Here is a 24,043-nt window from a genome sequence, read left to right as displayed (position 1 = left end):
CTGGTCCCTTTGGAAGGCGTCGCTGGAGCAGGATCTTTGGAAGGCAGGAGACAAGCCGGTGAGTTTCTGGAGCCAAGGCAGTTGTCGTCTTCTGGTCTTCCTCTGCAGGGGTTTTCAGCTAGGCAGTCCTTCTTCTTGTAGTTGCAGGAATCTAATTTTCTAGGGTTCAGGGTAGCCCTTAAATACTAAATTTAAGGGCGTGTTTAGGTCTGGGGGCTTAGTAGCCAATGGCTACTAGCCCTGAGGGTGGGTACACCCTCTTTGTGCCTCCTCCCAAGGGGAGGGGGTCACAATCCTAACCCTATTGGGGGAATCCTCCATCTGCAAGATGGAGGATTTCTAAAAGTCAGAGTCACCTCAGGACACCTTAGGGGCTGTCCTGACTGGCCAGTGACTCCTCCTTGTTGCTTTCTTTGTTCCCTCCAGCCTTGCCGCCAAAAGTGGGGGCCGTGGCCGGAGGGGGCGGGTAACTCCACTAAGCTGGAGTGCCCTGCTGGGCTGTGACAAAGGGGTGAGCCTTTGAGGCTCACCGCCAGGTGTTACAGCTCCTGCCTGGGGGAGGTGTTAGCATCTCCACCCAGTGCAGGCTTTGTTACTGGCCTCAGAGTGACAAAGGCACTCTCCCCATGGGGCCAGCAACATGTCTCTGGTGTGGCAGGCTGCTGGAACTAGTCAGCCTACACAGACAGTCGGTTAAGTTTCAGGGGGCACCTCTAAGGTGCCCTCTGTGGTGTATTTTACAATAAAATGTACACTGGCATCAGTGTGCATTTATTGTGCTGAGAAGTTTGATACCAAACTTCCCAGTTTTCAGTGTAGCCATTATGGTGCTGTGGAGTTCGTGTTTGACAGACTCCCAGACCATATACTCTTATGGCTACCCTGCACTTACAATGTCTAAGGTTTTGTTTAGACACTGTAGGGGTACCATGCTCATGCACTGGTACCCTCACCTATGGTATAGTGCACCCTGCCTTAGGGCTGTAAGGCCTGCTAGAGGGGTGGCTTACCTATACTGCATAGGCAGTGAGAGGCTGGCATGGCACCCTGAGGGGAGTGCCATGTCGACTTACTCGTTTTGTCCTCACTAGCACACACAAGCTGGCAAGCAGTGTGTCTGTGCTGAGTGAGAGGTCTCCAGGGTGGCATAAGACATGCTGCAGCCCTTAGAGACCTTCCTTGGCATCAGGGCCCTTGGTACTAGAAGTACCAGTTACAAGGGACTTATCTGGATGCCAGGGTCTGCCAATTGTGGATACAAAAGTACAGGTTAGGGAAAGAACACTGGTGCTGGGGCCTGGTTAGCAGGCCTCAGCACACTTTCAATTGTAAACATAGCATCAGCAAAGGCAAAAAGTCAGGGGGCAACCATGCCAAGGAGGCATTTCCTTACAGGTGGCATAAGACATGCTGCAGCCCTTAGAGACCTTCCCTGGTATCAGGGCCCTTGGTACCAGGGGTACCAGTTACAAGGGACTTATCTGGGTGCCAGGGTGTGCCAATTGTGGAATCAAAAGTACAGGTTAGGGAAAGAACACTGGTGCTGGGGCCTGGTTTGCAGACCTCAGCACACTTTCAATTCAAAACATAGCATCAGCAAAGGCAAAAAGTCAGGGGGTAACCATGCCAAGGAGGCATTTCCTTACAGGACTGCATAGTTGAAACCCCAACAGAGAAGAAGGACAACACAAAATGACTTGGCCCCATCCTACCGGCCTGTCTCTTGCTTCAGAGAACCTGCACAAAGAAAGGAACACATCCAGTTGGATAAGCGACCTCTGCCAAGCTCTAGAAGACTGCCCTGCACCACAGAGGACCGAAACCTCCAATGGACAGCAAGCCTGTCCACAAAGAGCCAACAACCAAGGGACTCCAGAGCCTCCTATGATCTATGAGACCTGACCAACCTGCACCCGATGCCTGTGGCCGGTGTCCACGTGGCCCAACCAGCTAGACAGGGTTGACCTCACCACCCCTCCACAACGACATCTGCAAAGGGAATACCGAGGACCCCCATGACCACAAAAGCTCCAGACGAAGATAAGAGACGCCTAAAGAACCACTAAACCCCGCAGCCCCCAGGCCTTGGAGAACCCAACCTCCAGTGCAGCTATGTTCAGCAGGCGCCACTCCTCCCTGTCCGGCCTGTGGTTTGTCCAAGTCGACCCCACTGGACCTCGCCTGCAGCATCTGAGTGACCCCAGTGTTCCCTCACAGAAAAGCACTGGGAGCCAGACATGGAGTTTGCACCCTGCACCTGGACGCCCCTGTGCTGCTGAGGGTGTGTGTTTGGTGCCTAATTGTGCCCCCCCCGGTGCTCCTCTAAACCCTTAGGTCTGCCGTCCAAAGACGTGGGTACTTACCTGCCAGCAGATCTGCAGCCGTGTGTCCCCAGTCTCCATAGAATCCCATGTTAAGTTTGCCCCAACGTTGAGCTCTGCACCCAGCCAGCCCTATGTTGCTGGTAGTGGGTGTTTGGGGTTAACTTGAGCCCCGACCTGTAGACATCCTAACTTCCAGAGACTGGAACTGTAAGTCAAGTACTTACCTGTAGATCGTATTAACTTTTCTTCCCTCCAGAAACGGTTTCGGAAAATTGCGCTGTCAACTCTTAAAACAGATAATTGCAAATATTTCCAAAACTGTATAACTCATCGATTTCAAACAAAGTACTATTGATATATGTGTGAAATGCGAATCTATTGAAGTACTTACTTGCAACTTAAATATAGTGGTTCTAGAAAAAAATTAAGAAAATATATTTTTGATATATGAAAACCATTGGTCTGGAGTTAAGTCATCGAGTGTGTGCTTCTTCTATTGCTTGTGTGTGTACAACAAATGCTTTGCACTACCCTCTGATAAGCCTAACTGCTCGACCACACTACCACAAGATAGCATTAGTATTATCTGCTTTAGCCTCTGTTAAGCCTCTGGGGAACTCCTGGACTCTGTGCACACTATATCAAATTTGTATACAGTATATACAGAGCCAGCTTCCTACAGAGTGCCTTGCCATCCTGGATGTAGAGCACTACTATTGGGCAGCTCACCTGATAGCTATAAACGATTGGATATATGCCCCGCACGACCACCCTACCTCCCGCTTGAAAGCGACTTCATGGGTCACAAAACATGCCTACACTACCTGTATGGAGGACCAGGGTTATCCAAACTCCACCTAGCCTCACAAGTCACCTTCCTAGCTTCCTAAGGCCACCAAAACACTAGGATGGGCACAAAAGGCCACCAGACTGACGCCCCTGTGGAAAGGGACCTGGCTGAAAGAAATAGCAAAACTGCGGGGGTTTGAGATATGAGGCACGATAGGTATCACCACACAGTGGGACATCCTTGAACAGGGAAATATCATACCCTTCCTAGCCCTATAGTAAGAATACAATAAGCACCAGCCCTAAATCCTGAAATATGCGCAGCTGTGCCATGCATGGAACGCCCATGGGTTGGCAGGCATAGGCATTACCGAATACGCTCCCCTTGAGGGGCGTCTCCTCACAGGGGAAATAGGCAGGGGAGAGATCTCCTGCGTATATAAAACGATAAATAACAATATGCCAGACAACCTGACTGCTCTGAGAAGTAAATGGGAACAGGACCTGGGAGAACAGGTAATTCAAACTGGGAGGCAGCACTTGTGCAACCCCAAGAGGTAGCTATCAAATCCTGTCTACACCAGATCCAATTCCAGATCCTCCATGGAGCCAATTATGACAAACAAAAACTACACCACATGGGACGGGCCCTCTCACTGTTCTGCTTGAGGAGTGAGACAGACAACAGCTCATTCCTAAACACACTGTGGTAATGTCCAAATATCCAGGTACACCGGAAGGTGATAAATCAGGAACTCACCACAATACTAGAAGTACAGATCCCAGTAGACCCAAAATTTGTATTACTGGGAATCCCAAATGACATGGACATCCCGTGGTTTAAGGTCCAGTTTTGTTCACTGGGACTAGTTGTGACAAAGCGGGATTTTCTGAGGGGGATTTTGGGGGGGGGGGGGGGGGGGGGGAAGAGTATACATGCTAAACATACAGGAATGGCAGATAGGACTGAATATGTACATGTTCGCAGAAAAGGTGGTCTACCGCAACAGGGGCTGCCCCCGTAAGTTCAACAAAATATGGGGCTGGCAAAGGACATACTTTGGAGTGGGAGTACTGACTGACACACAGGATACATCTCAGGGTCAGGCCAGGATAAGTAACCGGAGACAATGAGCAATACACCATGCATCCAAATGTTGATGCTAATTGATGTCATCTATCGAGAGTACAATAAAAAATATTGATCTGACTTGTTAAGCTCTGTTTCCAAGACACCAGATATATACTTACAATGTAACGAATGCTCAAGTGTAATGGTCCTAAAATTTGTTTTGTTTCAACATAACATACGAAAATAAAAATATATTTAAAACAAAATAAAAAGTGTCTCACTTGAGATCAAAACATAAAATGACTAGCAAGTGTGAATGCAGCAAAGACATGCATTTTTTGAAATGTACACAAAAACTTTCATTTGGGGAAAGGCATCATTTGTACCACTTCAAATTTTTGATTACCAATAATCGGATTGTGAAGGAGATGTTCCACAAAGTATTTGTTGACATTCTCTTGCAATAGGTAGACAAAACATTTGTGAAAAGGTAATGGCAATGTGTTACCATGCTGTTTTCCCTCATTTCTTCTGATAATTACACTATCTCACATGTGCGGGTGGTACTATCTCGTAAGACAGGAAAGGCACAAAGCTGCGATCTTGTTAAAAGGGGTTGTAAAATGTAGACTTTTGCAATGGTATAGGACTGCAGCAATTGAGCCTGTGTTTGGCTGGCCAGACATTTCTGGAAAGTAGAGGCCCAAGGTAATTAATGGTATAATGGTTTGTGTGGGTTCCCTCACCTTTTCTTGTCAATAATGCCTTTTAATATTAGGTAGTAAAAATTCACTTTTTAAATATTTCCTGTGATGAACACTCTAAAATATGCACTCAATGGCAAACATCTTACCGTTCGGTGCTGCCACACCATTCTCTTGATACAAATCACACTGCAAATGTGAATGGTCCACAAAACCATAAAAAAAGCAGAGTCAATGTAGACTTCAGACGGTCGCCAGTTGAACAAAAACACACGTGATGTGCCATTTCTATTACAAGATGACTTTTACAGTTGGCCACAAGTTCTTCTGGTGTTTTACAATAACCAAAAAGGAGGAAAATGTACTTTGTTAGACAAGAGATCAATGATGTTAAGGCACTCTGGATCTGCCAAATGGTGGTATCCACACAAGCTATACCGGTGTGGTTGACCATGGGCAAACTCAGCCCCTTCCCCCCCCCTCTCCAAAGTAATTGTGAGGAAATTGTGTTTTGTATGGCCATAGTATGACATATGCAGGGCAAAAAGAGTAGGGAAAAGTGGTTTGATCTACGCAACGCACAACTTACTAGCTTCGCCTAGTCCTCCATGTCTCTGAAATGCAGCGTAGGATTTCCTTGGTGCCAGCTACACTGCACTCAAATTATGCAGGAATCTCCCATGGAAATCACATTTTATGCGGATTTATTTTGCTGTTTGGTTAGCCTTCTAAGTAAGAGAAACTGCTGGCATCCAAATAGCATCTACCTCCCTGGGTCTCCATTTTTTCTTTAGAGAAATGCTGGGTGGTAGGGTTGCCTAGGTGCTGTCCGACTACGAGCCCAAATACAGCTACCAATTCCCACATGCAAAGCTGTGACTTCAGGTGGCCACAGCATCGAGCCATAACTGATGTTCACAAAAGGCCTTCCCACACATGAGGTATGTTTTTATCAGCTGAAGTATGGAAACACTATGCTTGGACTCTGGCATTACGTTTCTGTGCTCACCACGACATAAATGTAAGGAATGAGTACTTTTCCATAGTAATTGGAATTATAGATTTATGGGCAAAGAGACGTTGTGCAATGCATTCTCTTACACACCATTCTCCAATCAGACATGCTTAGAGTCTGCACAGTTTCTAGTCTTCAAAAGGATGTAGGAATTGTGGGCTGTCCTGGAACCTAAGGATGAACACTCCAGACATTCTGTTTCAAATCTCAATGACAAACCATAAATCCTAATTAACAAGGAGGGAGTTTCTGGCTGTCCATCTCAACTTTGGCATTGCCATTCATATCTGCCTTTGACAGTGATGTTTTGAATAGCTTAGTGAAAGTACAAGTTTGGGGGTGGGGGAGGGGGGGGGGGGGGAGGAGTCAGACACTAGACCACAATTGTAAGGAAATGCCTCCTTGGCATGGTTACCCCCTGACTTTTTGCCTTTGCTGATGCTAAGTGTTCTTTCCCTAACCTGTACTTTTGTTTTCACAATTGGCACACCCTGGCATCCAGGTAAGCCCCTTGTAACTGGTACCCCTGGTACCAAGGGCCCTGATGCCAGGGAAGGTCTCTAAGGGCTGTAGCATGTCTTATGCCACCCTGGGGACCCCTCACTCAGCACAGACACACTGCTTGCCAGCTTGTGTGTGCTGGTGAGAACAAAACGAGTAAGTCGACACAGCACTCCCCTCAGGGTGCCATGCCAACCTCACACTGCATATGCAGTATAGATAAGACACCCCTCTAGCAGGCCTTACAGCCCTAAGGCAGGGTGCACTATACCATAGGTGAGGGCATAAGTGCATGAGCACTATGCCCCTACAGTGTCTAAGCAAAACCTTAGACATTGTAAGTGCAGTGTAGCCATAAGAGTATATGGTCTGGGAGTCTGTCATGCATGAACTCCACAGCACCATAATGGCTACACTGAAAACTGTGAAGTTTGGTATCAAACTTCTCAGCACAATAAATGCACACTGATGCCAGTGTACATTTTATTGTAACATACACCCCAGAGGGCACCTTAGAGGTGCCCCCTGAAACCTTAACCGACTATCCGTGTAGGCTGACTAGTTTTAGCAGCCTGCCACACACCAGACATGTTGCTGGCCACATGGGGAGAGTGCCTTTGTCACTCTGTGGCTAGTAACAAAGCCTGTACTGGGTGGGGGTGCTTCTCACCTCCCCCTGCAGGAACTGTACCACCTCAAAGGTCACCCCCTTTGTTACAGCACCCCAGGGCACTCCAGCTAGTGGAGTTGCCCGCCCCCTCCGGCCACGGCCCCACTTTTGGCGGCAAGACCGGAGGAGATAATGAGAAAAACAAGGAGTCACTGGCCAGTCAGGACAGCCCCTAAGGTGTCCTGAGCTGAGGTGACTAACTTTTAGAAATCCTCCATCTTGCAGATGGAGGATTCCCCCAATAGGATTAGGGGTGTGCCCCCCCTCCCCTCAGTGAGGAGGCACAAAGAGGGTGTAGCCACCCTCAGGGCTAGTAGCCATTGGCTACTAACCCCCCAGACCTAAACGCACCCGTAAATTCAGTATTTAGGGGCTCCCCAGAACCTAGGAACTCAGATTCCTGCAACCTAAGAAGAAGAGGACTGCTAAGCTGAAAAACCCTGCAGAGAAGACGGAGACACCAACTGCTTTGGCAGCAGCTCTACCGGCCTGTCTCCCCACTTCTAAAGACACTGCTCCAGCAACGCGTTCCCAGGGTCCAGCAACCTCGGAAGCCTCAGAGGACTACCCTGCATCTAGAAGGACCAACATCTCCAGAGGACAGCGGCTCTGTTCCCCAAAGACTGCGACTTTGCAACAAAGAAGCAACTTTAAACAACACACGTTTCCCGCCGGAAGCGTGAGACTTTGCACTCTGCACCCGACGCCCCTGGCTCGACTTGTGGAGAACAAACACCACAGGGAGGACTCCCCGGCGACTACGAGACAGTGAGTAGCCAGAGTTGACCCCCCTGAGCCCCCACAGCGACGCCTGCAAAGGGAATCCTGAGGCTCCCCCTGACCGCGACTGCCTGCTTCAAAGACCCGACGCCTGGTAAAGACTCTGCACCCGCAGCCCCCAGGACCTGAAGGATCCGACCTCTAGTGCAGGAGTGACCCCCAGGTGGCCCTCTCCCTTGCCCAGGTGGTGGCTACCCCGAGGAGCCCCCCCCCCTTGCCTGCATCGCTGAAGAGACCCCTTGGTCTCCCATTGATTCCTATGCGAACCGGACGCCTGTTTGCACACTGCACCCGGCCGCCCCCGTGCTGCTGAGGGTGTACTTTCTGTGTGGACTTGTGTCCCCCCCGGTGCCCTACAAAACCCCCCTGGTCTGCCCTCCAAAGACGTGGGTACTTATCTGCTGGCAGACTGGAACCGGGGCCCCCCCTTCTCCATTGAAGCCTATGTGTTTTGGGCACCACTTTGACCTCTGCACCTGACCAGCCCTGAGCTGCTGGTGTGGTAACTTTGGGGTTGCTCTGAACCCCCAACGGTGGGCTACCTTGGACCCAAACAAACCCTGTAGGTGGTTTACTTACCTGCAAAAACTAACAAACACTTACCTCCCCCAGGAACTGTTGAAAATTGCACTGTGTCTAGTTTTAAAATAGCTATATGTGATTTATGTGAAAACTGTATATGCTATTTTGCTAATTCAAAGTTCCTAAAGTACCTACCTGAAATACCTTTCATTTAAAGTATTACTTGTAAATCTTGAACCTGTGGTTCTTAAAATAAACTAAGAAAATATATTTTTCTATACAAAAACCTATTGGCCTGGAATTGTCTCTGAGTATGTGTTCCTCATTTATTGCCTGTGTGTGTACAACAAATGCTTAACACTACCCTCTGATAAGCCTACTGCTCGACCACACTACCACAAAATAGAGCATTAGAATTATCTCTTTTTGCCACTATCTTACCTCTAAGGGGAACCCTTGGACTCTGTGCATACTATTCCTTACTTTGAAGTAGTGCATACAGAGCCAACTTCCTACAGAAGGTGAGAAGCACCTCTACCCAGGACAGGTTTGTTTCTGGCCAGAGAACGCACAAAGGCTCTCACCCAATGTGGTCAGAAACTTGTCTGAAAGTGGCAGGCTGGCACAGACCGGTCAGTCCTGCACTAACCGGTTTGGCTCCTTAGTTATACACAGTATTGATTCCTTCTTGTTTCTAGATCTCAGCTACCAGGAAGAGCAAAAACTCACTGAACTCATCTTTTTCCTTCACTCAAGCATATGACGGTTAATGCCCAAAGTGCGAGAAAGAACCAGTCCAACACTCCATTTAAAAAAAAAAAAATTTAATGTTATCTTTAGGTCACAGATGTTTTCTATCCTCTAAATCCACCCCCTCCCCCTGCCAGTTAGAGGCAAACATATGTATTTTTCTCCAGGATTAGTACAGCTCGATCCCTAGAAAAGCAGGACTGCTAGCCTCTTGATGTCTTTTCATAATTCCCTGGTGTTAATATGTAAAGCTCCCCTGCTCCTAGCCAATGGGAAGGGTGGCTCAATACTAGGAATGCGTCCACCCTCAGTAATTCACCATCCGTTTCTTATTAAATCCATCACTAGTGTCACGTCGGCTTTTTGTGCTCCTTGGGGTGAGAAAGCTGTTCTAGCAATTTAGATTTTTGCACCACCATCCATTAATTTTACAATCATTTTTTCACAGTGTCTAGTGTTGCTCTCTAGCTTTTGTAGGCAAGCAGGTTGGAGATATATCTTCATGGGAGTACTGGAAGGCTGACTGCTGTTGGTTAGGGAAGTAGAGCTCCAGTCAATGCCGTGGGGGAATATCTGGGGTGTGCAATCATGTTGACTAAAGCTGGCCTCGAAAGCTCTACTCGCCCACTTGCTATGGCGAGTCATATTTTATCAGGTCGTGCTAGTTTAGGACCTACTCGCCCCTTCTGGCGAATTGACAAATAACAGATGTTCTGTTCAGTCAGAGAGTGAAGGCTCAATAAAGACACCTTTAAATCTTGCTCACATTTGTTCTATGTTCAGAGACAGAGGTCAAAAGTCAGTATGTCTTACAATAAATTTTCCTTCTGACTGTAGGACTCTGGGATTTTGTAAGGTGAACTGAATGACCTGCTGTAGAAAGAGTTTGAAATGAAAGGCTGTAGGTGGTCGGGTTTTTTCCTAGCACAACATTTAAATAACTAAGTCAACTGTACAGACATTTCAAAATATATTTCAGTAGTTGTAAAAGCTCGCTGTTTGTACTTCAGTGTGATGAAAAAATATTTTACTAGGATGAAAAGAAATCAGAAAACTTTACTTGGTGATGTGTAAAGAAAAATATGTTTTCTGAAACCCAATTTTCACAGATTGTTAATACATTATATAGTTTTCTCAGTAAAGCTGCATGTTAGTGTGAATGTTTTTAGACATTTCTTGGAAATGTGTCTGTAAATGACAGTGTGCGATCACATCATGCTTTAGTAGTATATTTATTAAAATTGAGTGCTTAAACAAAGTAAGAAACACTCCTGCCCTGATAGCAATGCTATTAATAAACAAGGAGGCAAGTCATAGATCATGTGTCCCCTATATGTGGGCTAGACTCGTTTTATACATGGAGCAAATGTTCAGTTTAAATTTATCAAAAAAATAGTTTTTTTTCTACAGCAGTAATGCTGAGCTCACATATTTGAAGGTGCACTTATATGTGTGAATGAAGAAAAGGCAACTCTGTAAACTACAATATTTGCCTAGGACCACACAATATGAGACCTCATTTACAGATCAAGTACATTACATTTATGGTCGAATAGATCATTCAAGTTACTCGACCTACAGGTCTAGTAACATTTTTATGATTTTTTGAGGCCTGTAAATCCTCTGCACTAGAGGCTCTGAAAACCTCTCATACAAAACAAACGTTTTTTATTTTTATCCCCATACTTATGTGAAAAATAGAACGTGTCAAAGAGTAATACATAAGTGCTCCAGCAGATTAATGACTAAAAAAATATTTGTGATTCCTTACTAATGGAAAGTGTTCAGTATAATAACATGAGTGTACATGATAAAATCATAATTCCAAGCTTTCTCTCTGCACTAGCCTTAATTTGCATGCTTTTCTATTTTATTAATTGCAAATTCATACAATCACAAGCCTCAAGCTAATTCCAATACAAGCTCATATTGAACAATGCAACTTGTGGGAAACCCATCTAAACGTCTAATGCCCTACCTTTACTGTACCATCAGAGGATGCACTGATTATATAATGCCCATCCTGCGTGAAAGTTGCTTCATTGACAAATGATGAGTGACCTCGGAATTCCTTTAAAGTTTTGCCAGATTTCAAGCCATGGATCCTGGATCAAATAAAGCAGACAGTTTCAACAATTAGGAAGCAGAGACTCTAGAACTTTGTTATCTCTATTGCAACTAATCCAAAAAGTGCAAGAAAAAAATCATTCACAAAGCTTACAGAAATGTTCAATTCAAGCAGGACAAACAAAATTGTGTTTTAAAAGGCATTTTCACATCATGTGTTTCAGATGGGTTAGGACAGTTCCAACGTTCCAAATGGAATGTCACTTTTTAGGTTTTAGAGCTCAGGGTGTGAAATTACATATTACATTTACTTTCAAAACTAGGTTCCTGCTTTGCAAGCTAACGCCAAAAGTCATTTTATGGAAACAATCTTATTTTAATGAAGACACAAATACAACTCACATTTTCATAGGTACCAAAAATGATATGGCTAAAAGGTGTACTAATTGCTTTGGAATGGAACACATAAATGTGGTTTAGGGCTTCGAAAATGGTGAAATTAGAGTATTTTACAGGAATATGGGTGCTGAACAGAGTATTTCAGTAAACAATGCATAAACACAGCCTTTCTAATTATTTTTTCTACAGCGCTAACAATTAAGACAAGACCGTCATAGATGGACTTACAAGTTTTACCGTAATTCAGTCCAATATACAAATCGGGGGGTGGGGTGGCAAATAAATCGCTGTGACATTCCTGCTATACTGATCGGCCAGTTCTGAGTTGACAAATTATATGAAAACAGTTTAAAAAAAAAAAAAAAGGAGAATAAGAATTAAAAGTACAGATATCTGGTAGATCTTCTGCACCCGTGGAACTCCATTTCGAACAAACCAATCCTTGTGATAAGTATGAATGTTCTCAATGGAACCACAGACACACACAACATCAAAAATCTCATTTTTAAGCATTAGCTTGCATGTAAGGTGAAACAGTCAACACACTTGGGAGTATGGTGTGGCATCAAACCACAAGCTGACTTAGCACATTCCATTACTTGCAATCAAGGCAATGCTACCCCCTTTTTGAAAAGTAATAAAGATTTATGCAAAAATAATTGTAATTCACAGTAGTTTATTTACATTAGTAGGAACACTGGACAAGATTCTATTGATACTCTTTTTTCTATGGCTTCTCCTAGTGGCTACAAGCAGGTGACAATGATACAATTTCAGGAGGAAAATCAAAATTAGCCAACGTGTAGCTTCCCGTATCGCACAAGGATATGATGCTTGCACATTAGCCTTATTTAGTTTGCCACTATGCAGACGGCTGTCTTGCAGGGCAGAAAGGGGCGACTCAGAAGTCACTGTTGCAAGTCGATCCTGCTTCACCCACATGCCTGCGAGACCTCACTGGAATTTGGAACGCAGGCAGAGTGAACTGCCTGTTTTTCTACAATGTGACATAGTCGGACAGCTCCAAAGGCCCTAAGCAGTACCAGTGTATCTGTTCTGCATAGGTGGGGGTAAGGAAATGCCTCTTTGGCATGGTTACCCCCTGACTTTTTGCCTTTGCTGATGCTATGTTTTGAATTGAAAGTGTGCTGAGGCCTGCTAACCAGGCCCCAGCACCAGTGTTCTTTCCCTAACCTGTGCATTTTGTTTTCACAATTGGCACCCCCTGGCATCCAGGTAAGTCCCTTGTAATTGGTACCCCTGGTACCAAGGGCCCTGATGCCAGGGAAGGTCTCTAAGGGCTGCAGCATATCTTATGCCACCCTGGGGACCCCTCACTCAGCACAGACACACTGCTTGCCAGCTTGTGTGTGCTGGTGAGGACAAAAAGAGTAAGTCGACATGGCACTCCCCTCAGGGTGCCATGCCAACCTCACACTGCCTATGCAGTATAGATAAGTCACCCCTCTAGCAGGCCTTACAGCCCTAAGGCAGGGTGCACTATACCATAGGTGAGGGCACCAGTGCATGAGCACTGTGCCCCTACAGTGTCTAAGCAAAACCTTAGACATTGTAAGTGCAGGGTAGCCATAAGAGTATATGGTCTGGGAGTCTGTCAAACACGAACTCCACAGCACCATAATGCCTACACTGAAAACTGGGAAGTTTGGTATCAAACTTCTCAGCACAATAAATGCACACTGATGCCAGTGTACATTTTATTGTAAACTACACCCCAGAGGGCACCTTAGAGGTGACTGGTTTTGGCAGCCTGCCACACTCGAGACATGTTGCTGACCACATGGGGAGAGTTCCTTTGTCACTCTGTGGCTAGTAACAAAGCCTGCACTGGGTGGAGATGCTATCACCTCCCCCAGACAGGAGCTGTAACACCTGGCGGTGAGCCTCAAAGGCTCACCCCCTTTGTTCCAGCACCACAGGGCACTCCAGCTAGTGGAGTTGCCCGCCCCCTCCGGCCACGGCCCCACATTTGGCGGCAAGACCGGAGAAAATAATGAGAATAACAAGGAGGAGTCACTGGCCAGTCAGGACAGCCCCTAAGGTGTCCTGAGCTGAGGTGACTCTAACTTTTAGAAATCCTCCATCTTGCACATGGAGGATTCCCCCAATAGGGATAGGAATGTGACCCCTCCCCTTGGGAGGGGTCACAAAGAGGGTGTACCCACCCTCAGGGCTAGTAGCCATTGGCTACTAACCCCCCAGACCTAATCACGCCCTTAAATGTAGTATTTAAGGGCTCCCCTGAACCTAGGAACTCAGATTCCTGCAACCTAAGAAGAAGAGGACTGCTGAGCTGAGAAACCCTGCAGAGAAGACGGAGACACCAACTGCCTTGGCCCCAGCTCTACCGGCCTGTCTCCTCCCTTCGGAAGAAAACTGCTCCAGCTACGCTTTCCCCAGGACCAGCGACCTCTGAATCCTCAGAGGACTGCCCTGCTCTAAAAGGACCAAGAAACTCCCGAGAACAGCAGCCCTGTTCACCCAAGACTGCAACTTTGTTTCTAAAGGAGCAACTTAAAGGCAACAGCGTTTCCCGCCAGAAGCGTGAGACTTGCAACCCTGCACCCGGCGACCCCGACTCGACTGGTGGAGAACCAACACCTCAGGGAGGACCCTCCGGCGACTCCGAGACTGTGAGTAACCAAAGTTGTCCCCCCTGAGCCCCCACAGCGACGCCTGCAGAGGGAATCCCGAGGCTCCCCCTGACCGCGACTGCCTGACTCTAAGATCCCGACGCCTGGAAAAGACCCTGCACCCACAGCCCCCAGGACCTGAAGGATCGGAACTCCAGTGCAGGAGTGACCCCCAGGAGGCCCTCTCCCTTGCCCCAGGTGGTGGCTACCCCGAGGAGCCCCCCCCTTGCCTGACTGCTTCGCTGAAGAGACCCCTTGGTCTCCCATTGATTCCTATTACCAACCCGACGTGTGTTTGCACACTGCACCCGGCCGCCCCCGTGCTGCTGAGGGTGTACTTTTTGTGCTGACCTGTGTCCCCCCCCCCCGGTGCCCTACAAAACCCCCCTGGTCTGCCCTCCGAAGACGCGGGTACTTACCTGCTGGCAGACTGGAACCGGGGCACCCCCTTCTCTCCATTGAAGCCTATGTGTTTTGGGCACCTCTTTGACCTCTGCACCTGACCGGCCCTGAGCTGCTGGTGTGGTAACTTTGGGGTTGCTCTGAACCCCCAACGGTGGGCTACCTTGGACCCAAAACTGAGACCTGTAAGTGATTTACTTACCTGCTAAAAATAACAATACTTTACCTCCCCCAGGAACTGTGAAATTGCACTGTGTCCACTTTTAAAACAGCTATTTGTGTTTTATGTGAAAAGTATACATGCTATTGTAATTATTCAAAGTTCCTAAAGTACTTACCTGCAATATCTTTCAAATGAGATATTACATGTAGAATTTGAACCTGTGGTTCTTAAAATAAACTAAGAAAATATATTTTTCTATAACAAAACCTATTGGCTGGATTTGTCTCCGAGTGTGTGTTCCTCATTTATTGCCTGTGTGTATGTACAACAAATGCTTAACACTACTCCTTTGATAAGCCTACTGCTCGACCACACTACCACAAAATAGAGCATTAGTATTATCTCTTTTTGCCACTATCTTACCTCTAGGGGGAACCCTTGGACTCTGTGCATGCTATTCCTTACTTTGAAATAGCACATACAGAGCCAACTTCCTACAGGGCTAATTTCCATAGTTGTTCAACTACAGTTTTAAAGGTCAAGATATTTAAGATTTCTGATTTAGAGATATTAATTTTGAATCCCAGAGACCCTCTGATATGTGGCCAACTCCTCCAATACAGTAGGGATCAAGATGTGGGAGCTTGTGAGAGAAAGTAGGATTTCATCTGATGAAGTTAACCTAGTAGGAATGGAGCCCATAAGTCCTTATCCTGGCTCTGGAGTTACAATTTCCTGCCAGAAGCCAGACAATAAAGTAATCTGCCAGCCCACTTATCCTCAATTTGTCCGATATAAAATCCTAGTAAACTCTGTCAAACACTTTTTCAGCATCCAGGGTGATCAGGGTAGACTTATGTTGTATTGATCTGTATAGTGCACTAATCACCTGAGAAAGCATCCAGGCGCTTGGGCAGGTGAGTAGGTTTGTGGAACCCAAGATGTTTATACGAAGAGCCAGGTCTTCAGCTTCTTGCGGAACTAAACAAGTGAGAAGGCGGATCTGATGTGTTGAGAGAGGTTGTTCCATTTCTTGGGTGTGATGTAGGAGAATGAGCAACCTCCAGTTTTGCTTTTGCAGATGTGGAGAGTGTGTGCGAGTGTGAGTGAGGTAGGTATTCAGGCAATGTGTTGTGTAGGACTTTTTGTGTGTGAGAAGTTTGAAATCTCTACACTTGTGAATGGGAAGCCAGTGAAGCTTCCTTAGGTTTGGTGCTATGTGGGTGTGGCATGAGAGGCCAAGTAGTAATCTTGCAGTGGTGTTCTGGATGGTTCTGGAGTTTGTGTAGGAGTTGTTTGGAGATTCTGGCGTAGAGAGTGTTGCAGTAATCCAGCCTGCTGGTGATGAGTTCTTGACTGGCTGTCCATCTGGTGTTTTGGGGCAACAATTTGAAGGTTTTTCGCAGCATGCTTAGGATGTGGAAGCAGGAGATGCACACTGTGTTGACTTGAGCAGTCATGTAGAGCTTATTGTCTAGGATGATTTCTTGCGTGGTCTGTGGGCAATGGTCCTAGCTCCAACAGCCACCAGATGGAGTCCCTTGGGGAGGTCTTGTTGCTGAAGACCAGTACTTCTGCCTTTTCGAAGTGGAGCTGCAGGCAGTTGGTTTGCATCCAGTCTGCTAATAAGCTATGCATTTTGTGAAGCTGGTTCTGGCGGTGGTTGTTTTGTCCGCTAATGATAGGCTGAGTTGCGTGTCATTGGCACAGGAGATGACTGTGATGTCTTGTGATCAGAAGATGTTGGTGAACGATGTCATGAGTACGTTGGAAAGGGTAGGTCTGAGAAACTATCCATTTGGCACTCTGCACATTAATTCCTTGGTCTCTATTGTGAGGGGTAGCAGCCTGACCCTTTGGATTCTTCCAGAGCGGAAGGAACAGAACCACTGAAGAGCAAATTCTTGTATGCAAATCTCATTGAGTCTTCTGATGAGGGTGTTCCGGGAGACAGTGTTGAAGGCCTCAGAGAGGTCGAGCAGGATGTGGGGAGCTGTTTCTTCTCAGTCCAGTATTATTCCAAGGTCTTCGGTAGCCACAGTAAGATCTGTCTTGAAGATAGTACAGCTCGAAGTGGGTTGTGAGTTGCTTGCTGATGGCTTACTCAATCACTTTGGCTTATAGGTGTGGGAAGCTGGCTCTCTATATGAGAAATAAAAATTAGATATCGTGCATAGTGTCCAGGGGTTCCTTTACTAGTGGACAGGGGCTTGCTGTAGCAATCCCAAGGTGCTCTTTTAGGGAGTAGTGTGGTTGAGCAGCCTTAGGCTTATCAGTGAGCAATGTGAGACACTTGCAAAGACGTACACAGTCAATAACTCAAAAAGTAGAGCCATACCAAAAATAACAAATGTCTTTACATATATTTTGGCTCAGAATCAATTTGATCAGGTTAAGTATGATTTGCAAGACAAATCTTTACAAGATGCTAATCTTTTTTTTGTTCCAGGGGCCTGACCAATCTGCCAGTACCCTGACACCAAATCAAAAGTACTGAGCCACTTGGCTGCCCCTAACCTGTCAATCAGTTCATCTGCTCTTGCAATAGGGTGTTCATCTGTCTTAGGGACAGCATTAAGCCCTCTATAGTCCACACAAAACCTCGGTTCTGGTGTACCACCCTTGGAATGGGGTTTGGGGACTAAGACCACTGGCCTGGCCAAGGGACTATCAGAGGGCTCGATTGCGCCTAAATCCAGCATCTTGCTTATTTCAGCTCTGATGCTATCCTTCACTTGGTCAGACTGTCTGTATATTTTGCTTTTGACAGGCAAATGGTCACCAGTTAGTCTGACTAAGGGTTAGGTAAAGAGCTTAGCATTCTGCTGTAGCATTTGCCTGCAGTCAGCTTTCTGCTGGGCAGTGAGGGTGTATGTAAGACCACTCCATCAACTGACTCATCTTTGGGGGTGGGGGGAGAGGTGGTCAGGGAGAGTCTCTCTCTTTTCTTTCAGATACTCATCAGTGAATATCAACATGGCCACAATAGCCCTGTCAAGACTTTTAGGCAATTCACATGAATAACCCTCTTAGGGCTCTGGGAGTGCCTAGGGCAACCAGATAGGTGTCCTCACTCTTCTTTTCAAAGATAGGTTAAGGATCGCTTCCTTTGTCCTGGAGTGCGCTGGGAGCCACAGGCTCAAGTACCCACACCTTCTTCCCTGGTTGGACCTCCACCATGGCAGACTTTTGGTAATACCAGAGCTTATGGAGCTCTTGGCTGGCCTCAAGTTTTTGGATGCTTTTTCCATGTACTCAGCCATCCTTGAACGTAGGCCAAGCACATAGTCCACAAAATCCTGTGTGGGCTCTTTGAGAGGTCTCTACCAGCCTTCCCACACCAGACACAGTGGTCCCCCTTACAGAATGACCAAACAGACGTTCAAAGGGGAGGAAAACCTACTCTCTTCTGTGGCACTTCTCTGTAAGCGAAAAGCAAGCATGGTAATATGATATCTGATCTCTCAACTAAACCATTTCCTTGTGGGTGATATGGGTAATGAACTTATAAGCCACTCCACATTCATTCCACAATGCCTTGAGGTATGCAGTTACTACCTCTGTTTGATGACATATCCTTAGGGAAGCCCACTGTAGTAAAAATACTGAGGAGGGCCCTAGCAACTGCAGGAGCAGTGGTAGTCCTAAGGAGTATAGCTTCAGAGTATGTGGTGGCATGATCCACTGCCACCAGTATAAATCTATTCCCTGATGTTGTTGGAGGGTCTTGGGGGTCAACAACTTCGACTCCTACCTTTTCAAAGGGAACCCCAACCACTGGAAGTGGGATCAATGGGCCTTAAGGGTGGCCACCTGTCTTGCCGCTGGCTTGACAGGTGACACAGGAGTCACAAAACTCCTTCACATTCTGGGACATAGCTGGCCAGCAGAAGTGAGGTACCAACCTACTCCAAGTTTTGGTATGGCCAAGATGCCCAACTAAGGGGATGTAATAAGCCAAAGTGAGCAGGAACTCTCTATACATCTGAAGCACTACCACTCTACTAGTGGCACCAGGTTTGGGGTCTTTGGCCTCTGCATAAAGAAGTCCCTCATCCCAATAGATTCTGTGGGAGCAAATTACATATCTTTTCCTGATCAGCAGCTTGCTGGCTCAGGTTTTCAAGAGTGCCACAGGTACTCTGTCCCTGGCACAGCTCTTCCATAAAGCACCCCCAGGCCCAGGAGCTCTGCCATGTAAGGCCCAAGTTTCTGGGGCTCAGTTCCCTCAAGGGCTGACAGGTCTCATCCTTGAGGAAAGAAGACCTGAGCTTGGAACTGCTCAGAAGCTGGCTTACCAGCCTTCTTGCCTTTTCTCTTGGAGAGCTGGGCCATTATTCCAGGCTCCAGCACCTTTTGCACCCTGGACTTTGCACTGTGCTCTGGTTTCCACAACCCCCCATTCAGGTATACCCAGCATAGATGCACTTTCTTGCGACCTCAGCCCATGCTGACGACTCCAGATCTCCTAGTAGACAGGCTACTGGAATTGCAGAGGATAACACCATCTTTTTCTGGCCAGCAAGCACTCCACACTCCAAGGACACCTTTACCATGGGTGGATCTTAGCTTGGTTGTCAGCACTGATGAATGTGAAAGCCCACCCTCCAGATCAGATTTTTGGGAGCCTTTAAAGAGACTCTTATTAGATTGGTCACCATCCTTTTCTTTGAGGAGCTTAGCAATCCCTTTCTTGTGTTCACACCCACCATGAGATGTCTAGGATACCCTAGTCTTGACTCAGTGGCCTGCCTTTTTTTCAATTCTTGGGGGAAAAAGTGGACCTAGGACTACCAGGTATATATGCAATTGTTCAGAAGCACATCATAACCATGCACATAGTTCCATTCAACCAGCCACTTAGTGTTTTGAGTGAGAAGTCAACCAAATCTATCCAGGACTGACTAGAGGTTTTTCTAGTCTCCCTGAACCTACTCCTGTACTCTTCAGTTGGGAGTCCAAATCCCTCAATCAGAGTATGTTTCATCCAGTTATAGGACTCCAGATCTGCTCCAGTCAGTGATAGAAGTCTATCCCTACAATTCCATGAAAACAGCTCCCAGAGCAGAGCGCCCCAATACGTTTAGTTGAGCTTCCTCATGGCACAGGCCCTCACAAAGGCTGTGAACCACTTGGGGATATCATCACCCTCTGTGTATTTGGGACACTCCCTTTGAGGATCTTAGGGTCAAAAGCTTCTTCTTTCTCCCAATTTTAAAGTTTGCTGCCACCAGGGACAGGCCCTTTTTTTATAGGTAATAGACTAGACTGTTAATTCTATTTTCTCAGTTAACTTTTGGAGTTCAGCATCTTCAATGTCTCCATTGCCTGTGGTACTGTCAGAAGGGCTCCCAGTGGTGTTACTGTTAGTGGAGATATAGAGGGATTAATCATCCTCTTCTACCATCTCTTCCTCCTCAGTCTCCTGAAGGGCTCCTTTACTTGTCATTTTCTGCAAACAGTTACTGCAGATGAACTTGTGTGGGTTTAAACTCCATGGTAAGGCCTCTGCCAAGAGTAGAAACTTAAGTAGGGCCAAGTAAGGTTTTGGTAGCAGCCTAGGTTGAGCTCCTGGGACGTATCTGCACCCTCAATCATGGTCTTAAAGTAGTTGGGACCTTTTTAGAAACTTAAAAAAAAGTTCTACGTGAGCCACTAAAAGGCCTTACTAAAAGTATTTTAAATTCTAAATAGTGTGGCCTGGGGAAATGACACAAGGCCCTAACAGTAAATCTTAAACAACCCCCCTTCCCCTAAAAATAATAATAATAATATATATATTTTTTTTAAAGAAAATGACAATTGGAATCAATGTTTCCTATCTAAAGACAATTTTGCATTCCTTAGTGGTATCACTTACTAACCAGGTAGTACAGGAAATGTCAAGTCTTTTACCCACCCCTGCACTCCCAATGTAGAAAACTGGTTCTTTATATTATATATCAAAATGAGATATATCAAGCTAAAAGTCCAGGGATTCTCTTACTAGTGGACAGGGGCTTGCTCTAGCAATCCCAAGGTGCTCTTTTAGAGGGTAGCGAGGTCGAGCAGCCTTAGGCTTATCAGAGTGGAGTGTGGGACATCTGCAAATAGACACACACACACAGTCAATAAATGAGACACACAACTCAAGTAGGAGATTCACACCAATTTACAAAAATAACAAGTATCTAATATTATATATATATATATATATATATATATATATATATATATATATATATATATATGGAAAATGTCACTTACCCAGTGTACATCTGTTCGTGGCATTAGTCGCTGCAGATTCACATGCTGTGCATAGTCCGCCGTCTGGTGTTGGGTCGGAGTATTACAAGTTGTTTTTCTTCGAAGAAGTCTTTTCGAGTCACGAGACCGAGGGACTCCTCCTACTTTGGTTCCATTGCGCATGGGCGTCGACTCCATGTTAGATTGTTTTCCCCGCAGAGGGTGAGGTTGGAGTTGTGTATGTTAGTAATAGTGCCCATGCAATGGAATGACTAAGTATGTACAAAATGAATGTTAAAGTAATATATTTACAAATGTACAAATGTTGAAGATTACTTCCAAACGGCTACAGGCTCCCGGGGAGGCGGGTAGGCGCATGTGAATCTGCAGCGACTAATGCCACGAACAGATGTACACTGGGTAAGTGACATTTTCCGTTCGGTGGCATGTGTAGCTGCAGATACACATGCTGTGCATAGACTAGTAAGCAGTTATCTCCCCAAAAAGCGGTGGTTCAGCCTGTAGGAGTGGAAGTAGTTTGAAATAAAGTTCTTAGTACAGCTTGACCTACTGTGGCTTGTTGTGCAGATAACACGTCTACACAGTAGTGTTTAGTAAATGTGTGAGGCGTAGACCATGTTGCTGCCTTACATATTTCGTTCATTGGAATATTTCCTAGAAAGGCCATGGTAGCACCTTTCTTTCTGGTTGAGTGTGCCTTTGGTGTAATAGGCAGCTGTCTCTTTGCTTTAAGATAGCAGGTTTGGATGCACCTAACTATCCATCTAGCTATACCTTGTTTTGATATTGGATTTCCTGTATGAGGTTTTTGAAATGCAATAAATAGTTGTTTTGTTTTCCTAATTAGTTTTGTTCTGTCAATGTAGTACATTAGTGCTCTTTTGATGTCTAATGTATGTAGTGCTCTTTCAGCTATTGAGTCTGGCTGTGGAAAGAACACTGGCAATTCTACTGTTTGATTTAAGTGGAACGGTGAGATGAACTTTGGTAAGAATTTTGGGTTGGTTCTTAGCACTACCTTATTTTTGTGTATTTGAATAAATGGTTCTTGTATAGTAAATGCCTGAATTTCACTCACTCTTCTTAGAGATGTAATGGCAATGAGAAATGCAACTTTCCACGTTAAGTATTGCATTTCACAATAATGCATGGGTTCGAAAGGTGGACCCATGAGCCTTGTCAAGACAATGTTGAGGTTCCATGAAGGAACAGGTGGTGTCCTTGGTGGTATTATTCTCTTTAGGCCCTCCATAAACACTTTAATGACCGGTATTCTAAATAGGGAAGTTGAATGAGTAATCTGCAGGTAAGCAGATATTGCTGCGAGATGTATTTTTATGGAATTAAAAGCTAGATTTGCTTTTTGTAGATGTAGTAAATATGCTACTACATCTTTTGGAGATGCATGCAATGGTTGGACTTGATTATTATGGCAGTAACAAACAAATCTTTTCCATTTACTTGCATAGCAGTGTCTAGTGGATGGCCTTCTAGCTTGTTTTATGACCTCCATACATTCTTGTGTGAGGTTCAAGTGTCCAAATTCTAGGATTTCAGGAGCCAAATTGCTAGATTCAGCGATGCAGGGTTTGGATGCCTGATCTGTTGTTTGTGTTGTGTTAACAGATCTGGCCTGTTGGGTAGTTTGACATGAGGTACTACTGACAGTTCTAGTAGTGTGGTATACCAAGGTTGTCTTGCCCATGTTGGTGCTATCAGTATGAGTTTGAGTTTGTTTTGACTCAATCTGTTTACCAGATATGGAAGGAGAGGGAGAGGGGGAAAAGCGTACGCAAATATTCCTGACCAATTCATCCATAGAGCATTGCCTTGGGATTGCCGGTGTGGGTACCTGGATGCGAAGATTTGGCATTTTGCGTTTTCTTTTGTTGCAAATAGATCTATTTGAGGTGTTCCCCAAATTTGGAAGTAATTGTTCAGGATTTGGGGGTGAATTTCCCATTTGTGGACCTGTTGGTGATCCAGAGAGAGATTGTCTGCTAGCTGGTTCTGGATCCCTGGAATAAATTGTGCTACTAGTCGAATGTGGTTGTGAATTGCCCAATGCCATATATTTTGTGTTAGGAGACACAACTGTGTCGAGTGTGTCCCCCCGTTTGTTTAAATAATACATTGTCGTCATGTTGTCTGTTTTGACAAGAATGTATTTGTGGGATATCATGGGTTGGAATGCTTTCAATGCTAGAAATACTGCTAACAGTTCTAGGTGATTTATATGTAACTTTCTTTGATGTACGTCCCATTGTCCTTGGATGCTGTGTTGATTGAGGTGTGCTCCCCACCCTGTCATGGAAGCATCTGTTGTTATCACGTATTGTGGCACTGGGTCTTGGAAAGGCCGCCCTTTGTTTAAATTAGTACTGTTCCACCATAGAAGCGAGATGTATGTTTGGCGGTCTATCAACACCAGATCTAGAAGTTGTCCCTGTGCATGTGACCATTGTGATGCTAGGCACTGTTGTAAGGGCCGCATGTGCCATCTTGCGTTTGGGACAATGGCTATGCATGAGTGTAGGAAGTTGGCTCTGTATGTGCTATTTCAAAGTAAGGAATAGCATGCACAGAGTCCAAGGGTTCCCCTTAGAGGTAAAATAGTGGTAAAAAGAGATAATACTAATGCTCTATTTTGTGGTAGTGTGGTCGAGCAGTAGGCTTATCCAAGGAGTAGTGTTAAGCATTTGTTGTACATACACATAGACAATACATGAGGTACACACACTCAGAGACAAATCCAGCCAATAGGTTTTGTTATAGAAAAATATCTTTTCTTAGTTTATTTTAAGAACCACAGGTTCAAATTTTACATGTAATAAAATAGCTCTTTTGAAAGGTATTGCAGGTAAGTACTCTAGGAACTTTGAATCATTACTTTAGCATGTATACTTTTCACATAAAACACAATAAGCTGTTTTAAAAGTGGACACAGTGCAATTTTCAGTTCCTGGGGGAGGTAAGTTATTGTTA

General features: G+C 45.5%; 1 protein-coding gene across 1 annotated transcript in view; it reads right to left on the bottom strand.

Moving 5' to 3' along the window:
• The window catches only part of SMU1 (SMU1 DNA replication regulator and spliceosomal factor), a 415,488-nt gene that overhangs the window by 135,115 nt on the left and 256,330 nt on the right, over window positions 1-24,043 (bottom strand). Inside the window, exon 9 of the mRNA XM_069237463.1 lies at window positions 11,106-11,232. Coding sequence (XP_069093564.1) covers window positions 11,106-11,232 — 127 coding nt within the window. The remainder of the gene's footprint in view (window positions 1-11,105; window positions 11,233-24,043) is intronic.

This window comes from Pleurodeles waltl, chromosome 1_2 (genome assembly GCF_031143425.1).
Source record: "Pleurodeles waltl isolate 20211129_DDA chromosome 1_2, aPleWal1.hap1.20221129, whole genome shotgun sequence".
Lineage (NCBI taxonomy): Eukaryota > Metazoa > Chordata > Amphibia > Caudata > Salamandridae > Pleurodeles > Pleurodeles waltl.
The sequence above is the reverse complement of the archived record's forward strand: the minus strand, read 5'-3'. Positions and strand labels throughout refer to the sequence as shown.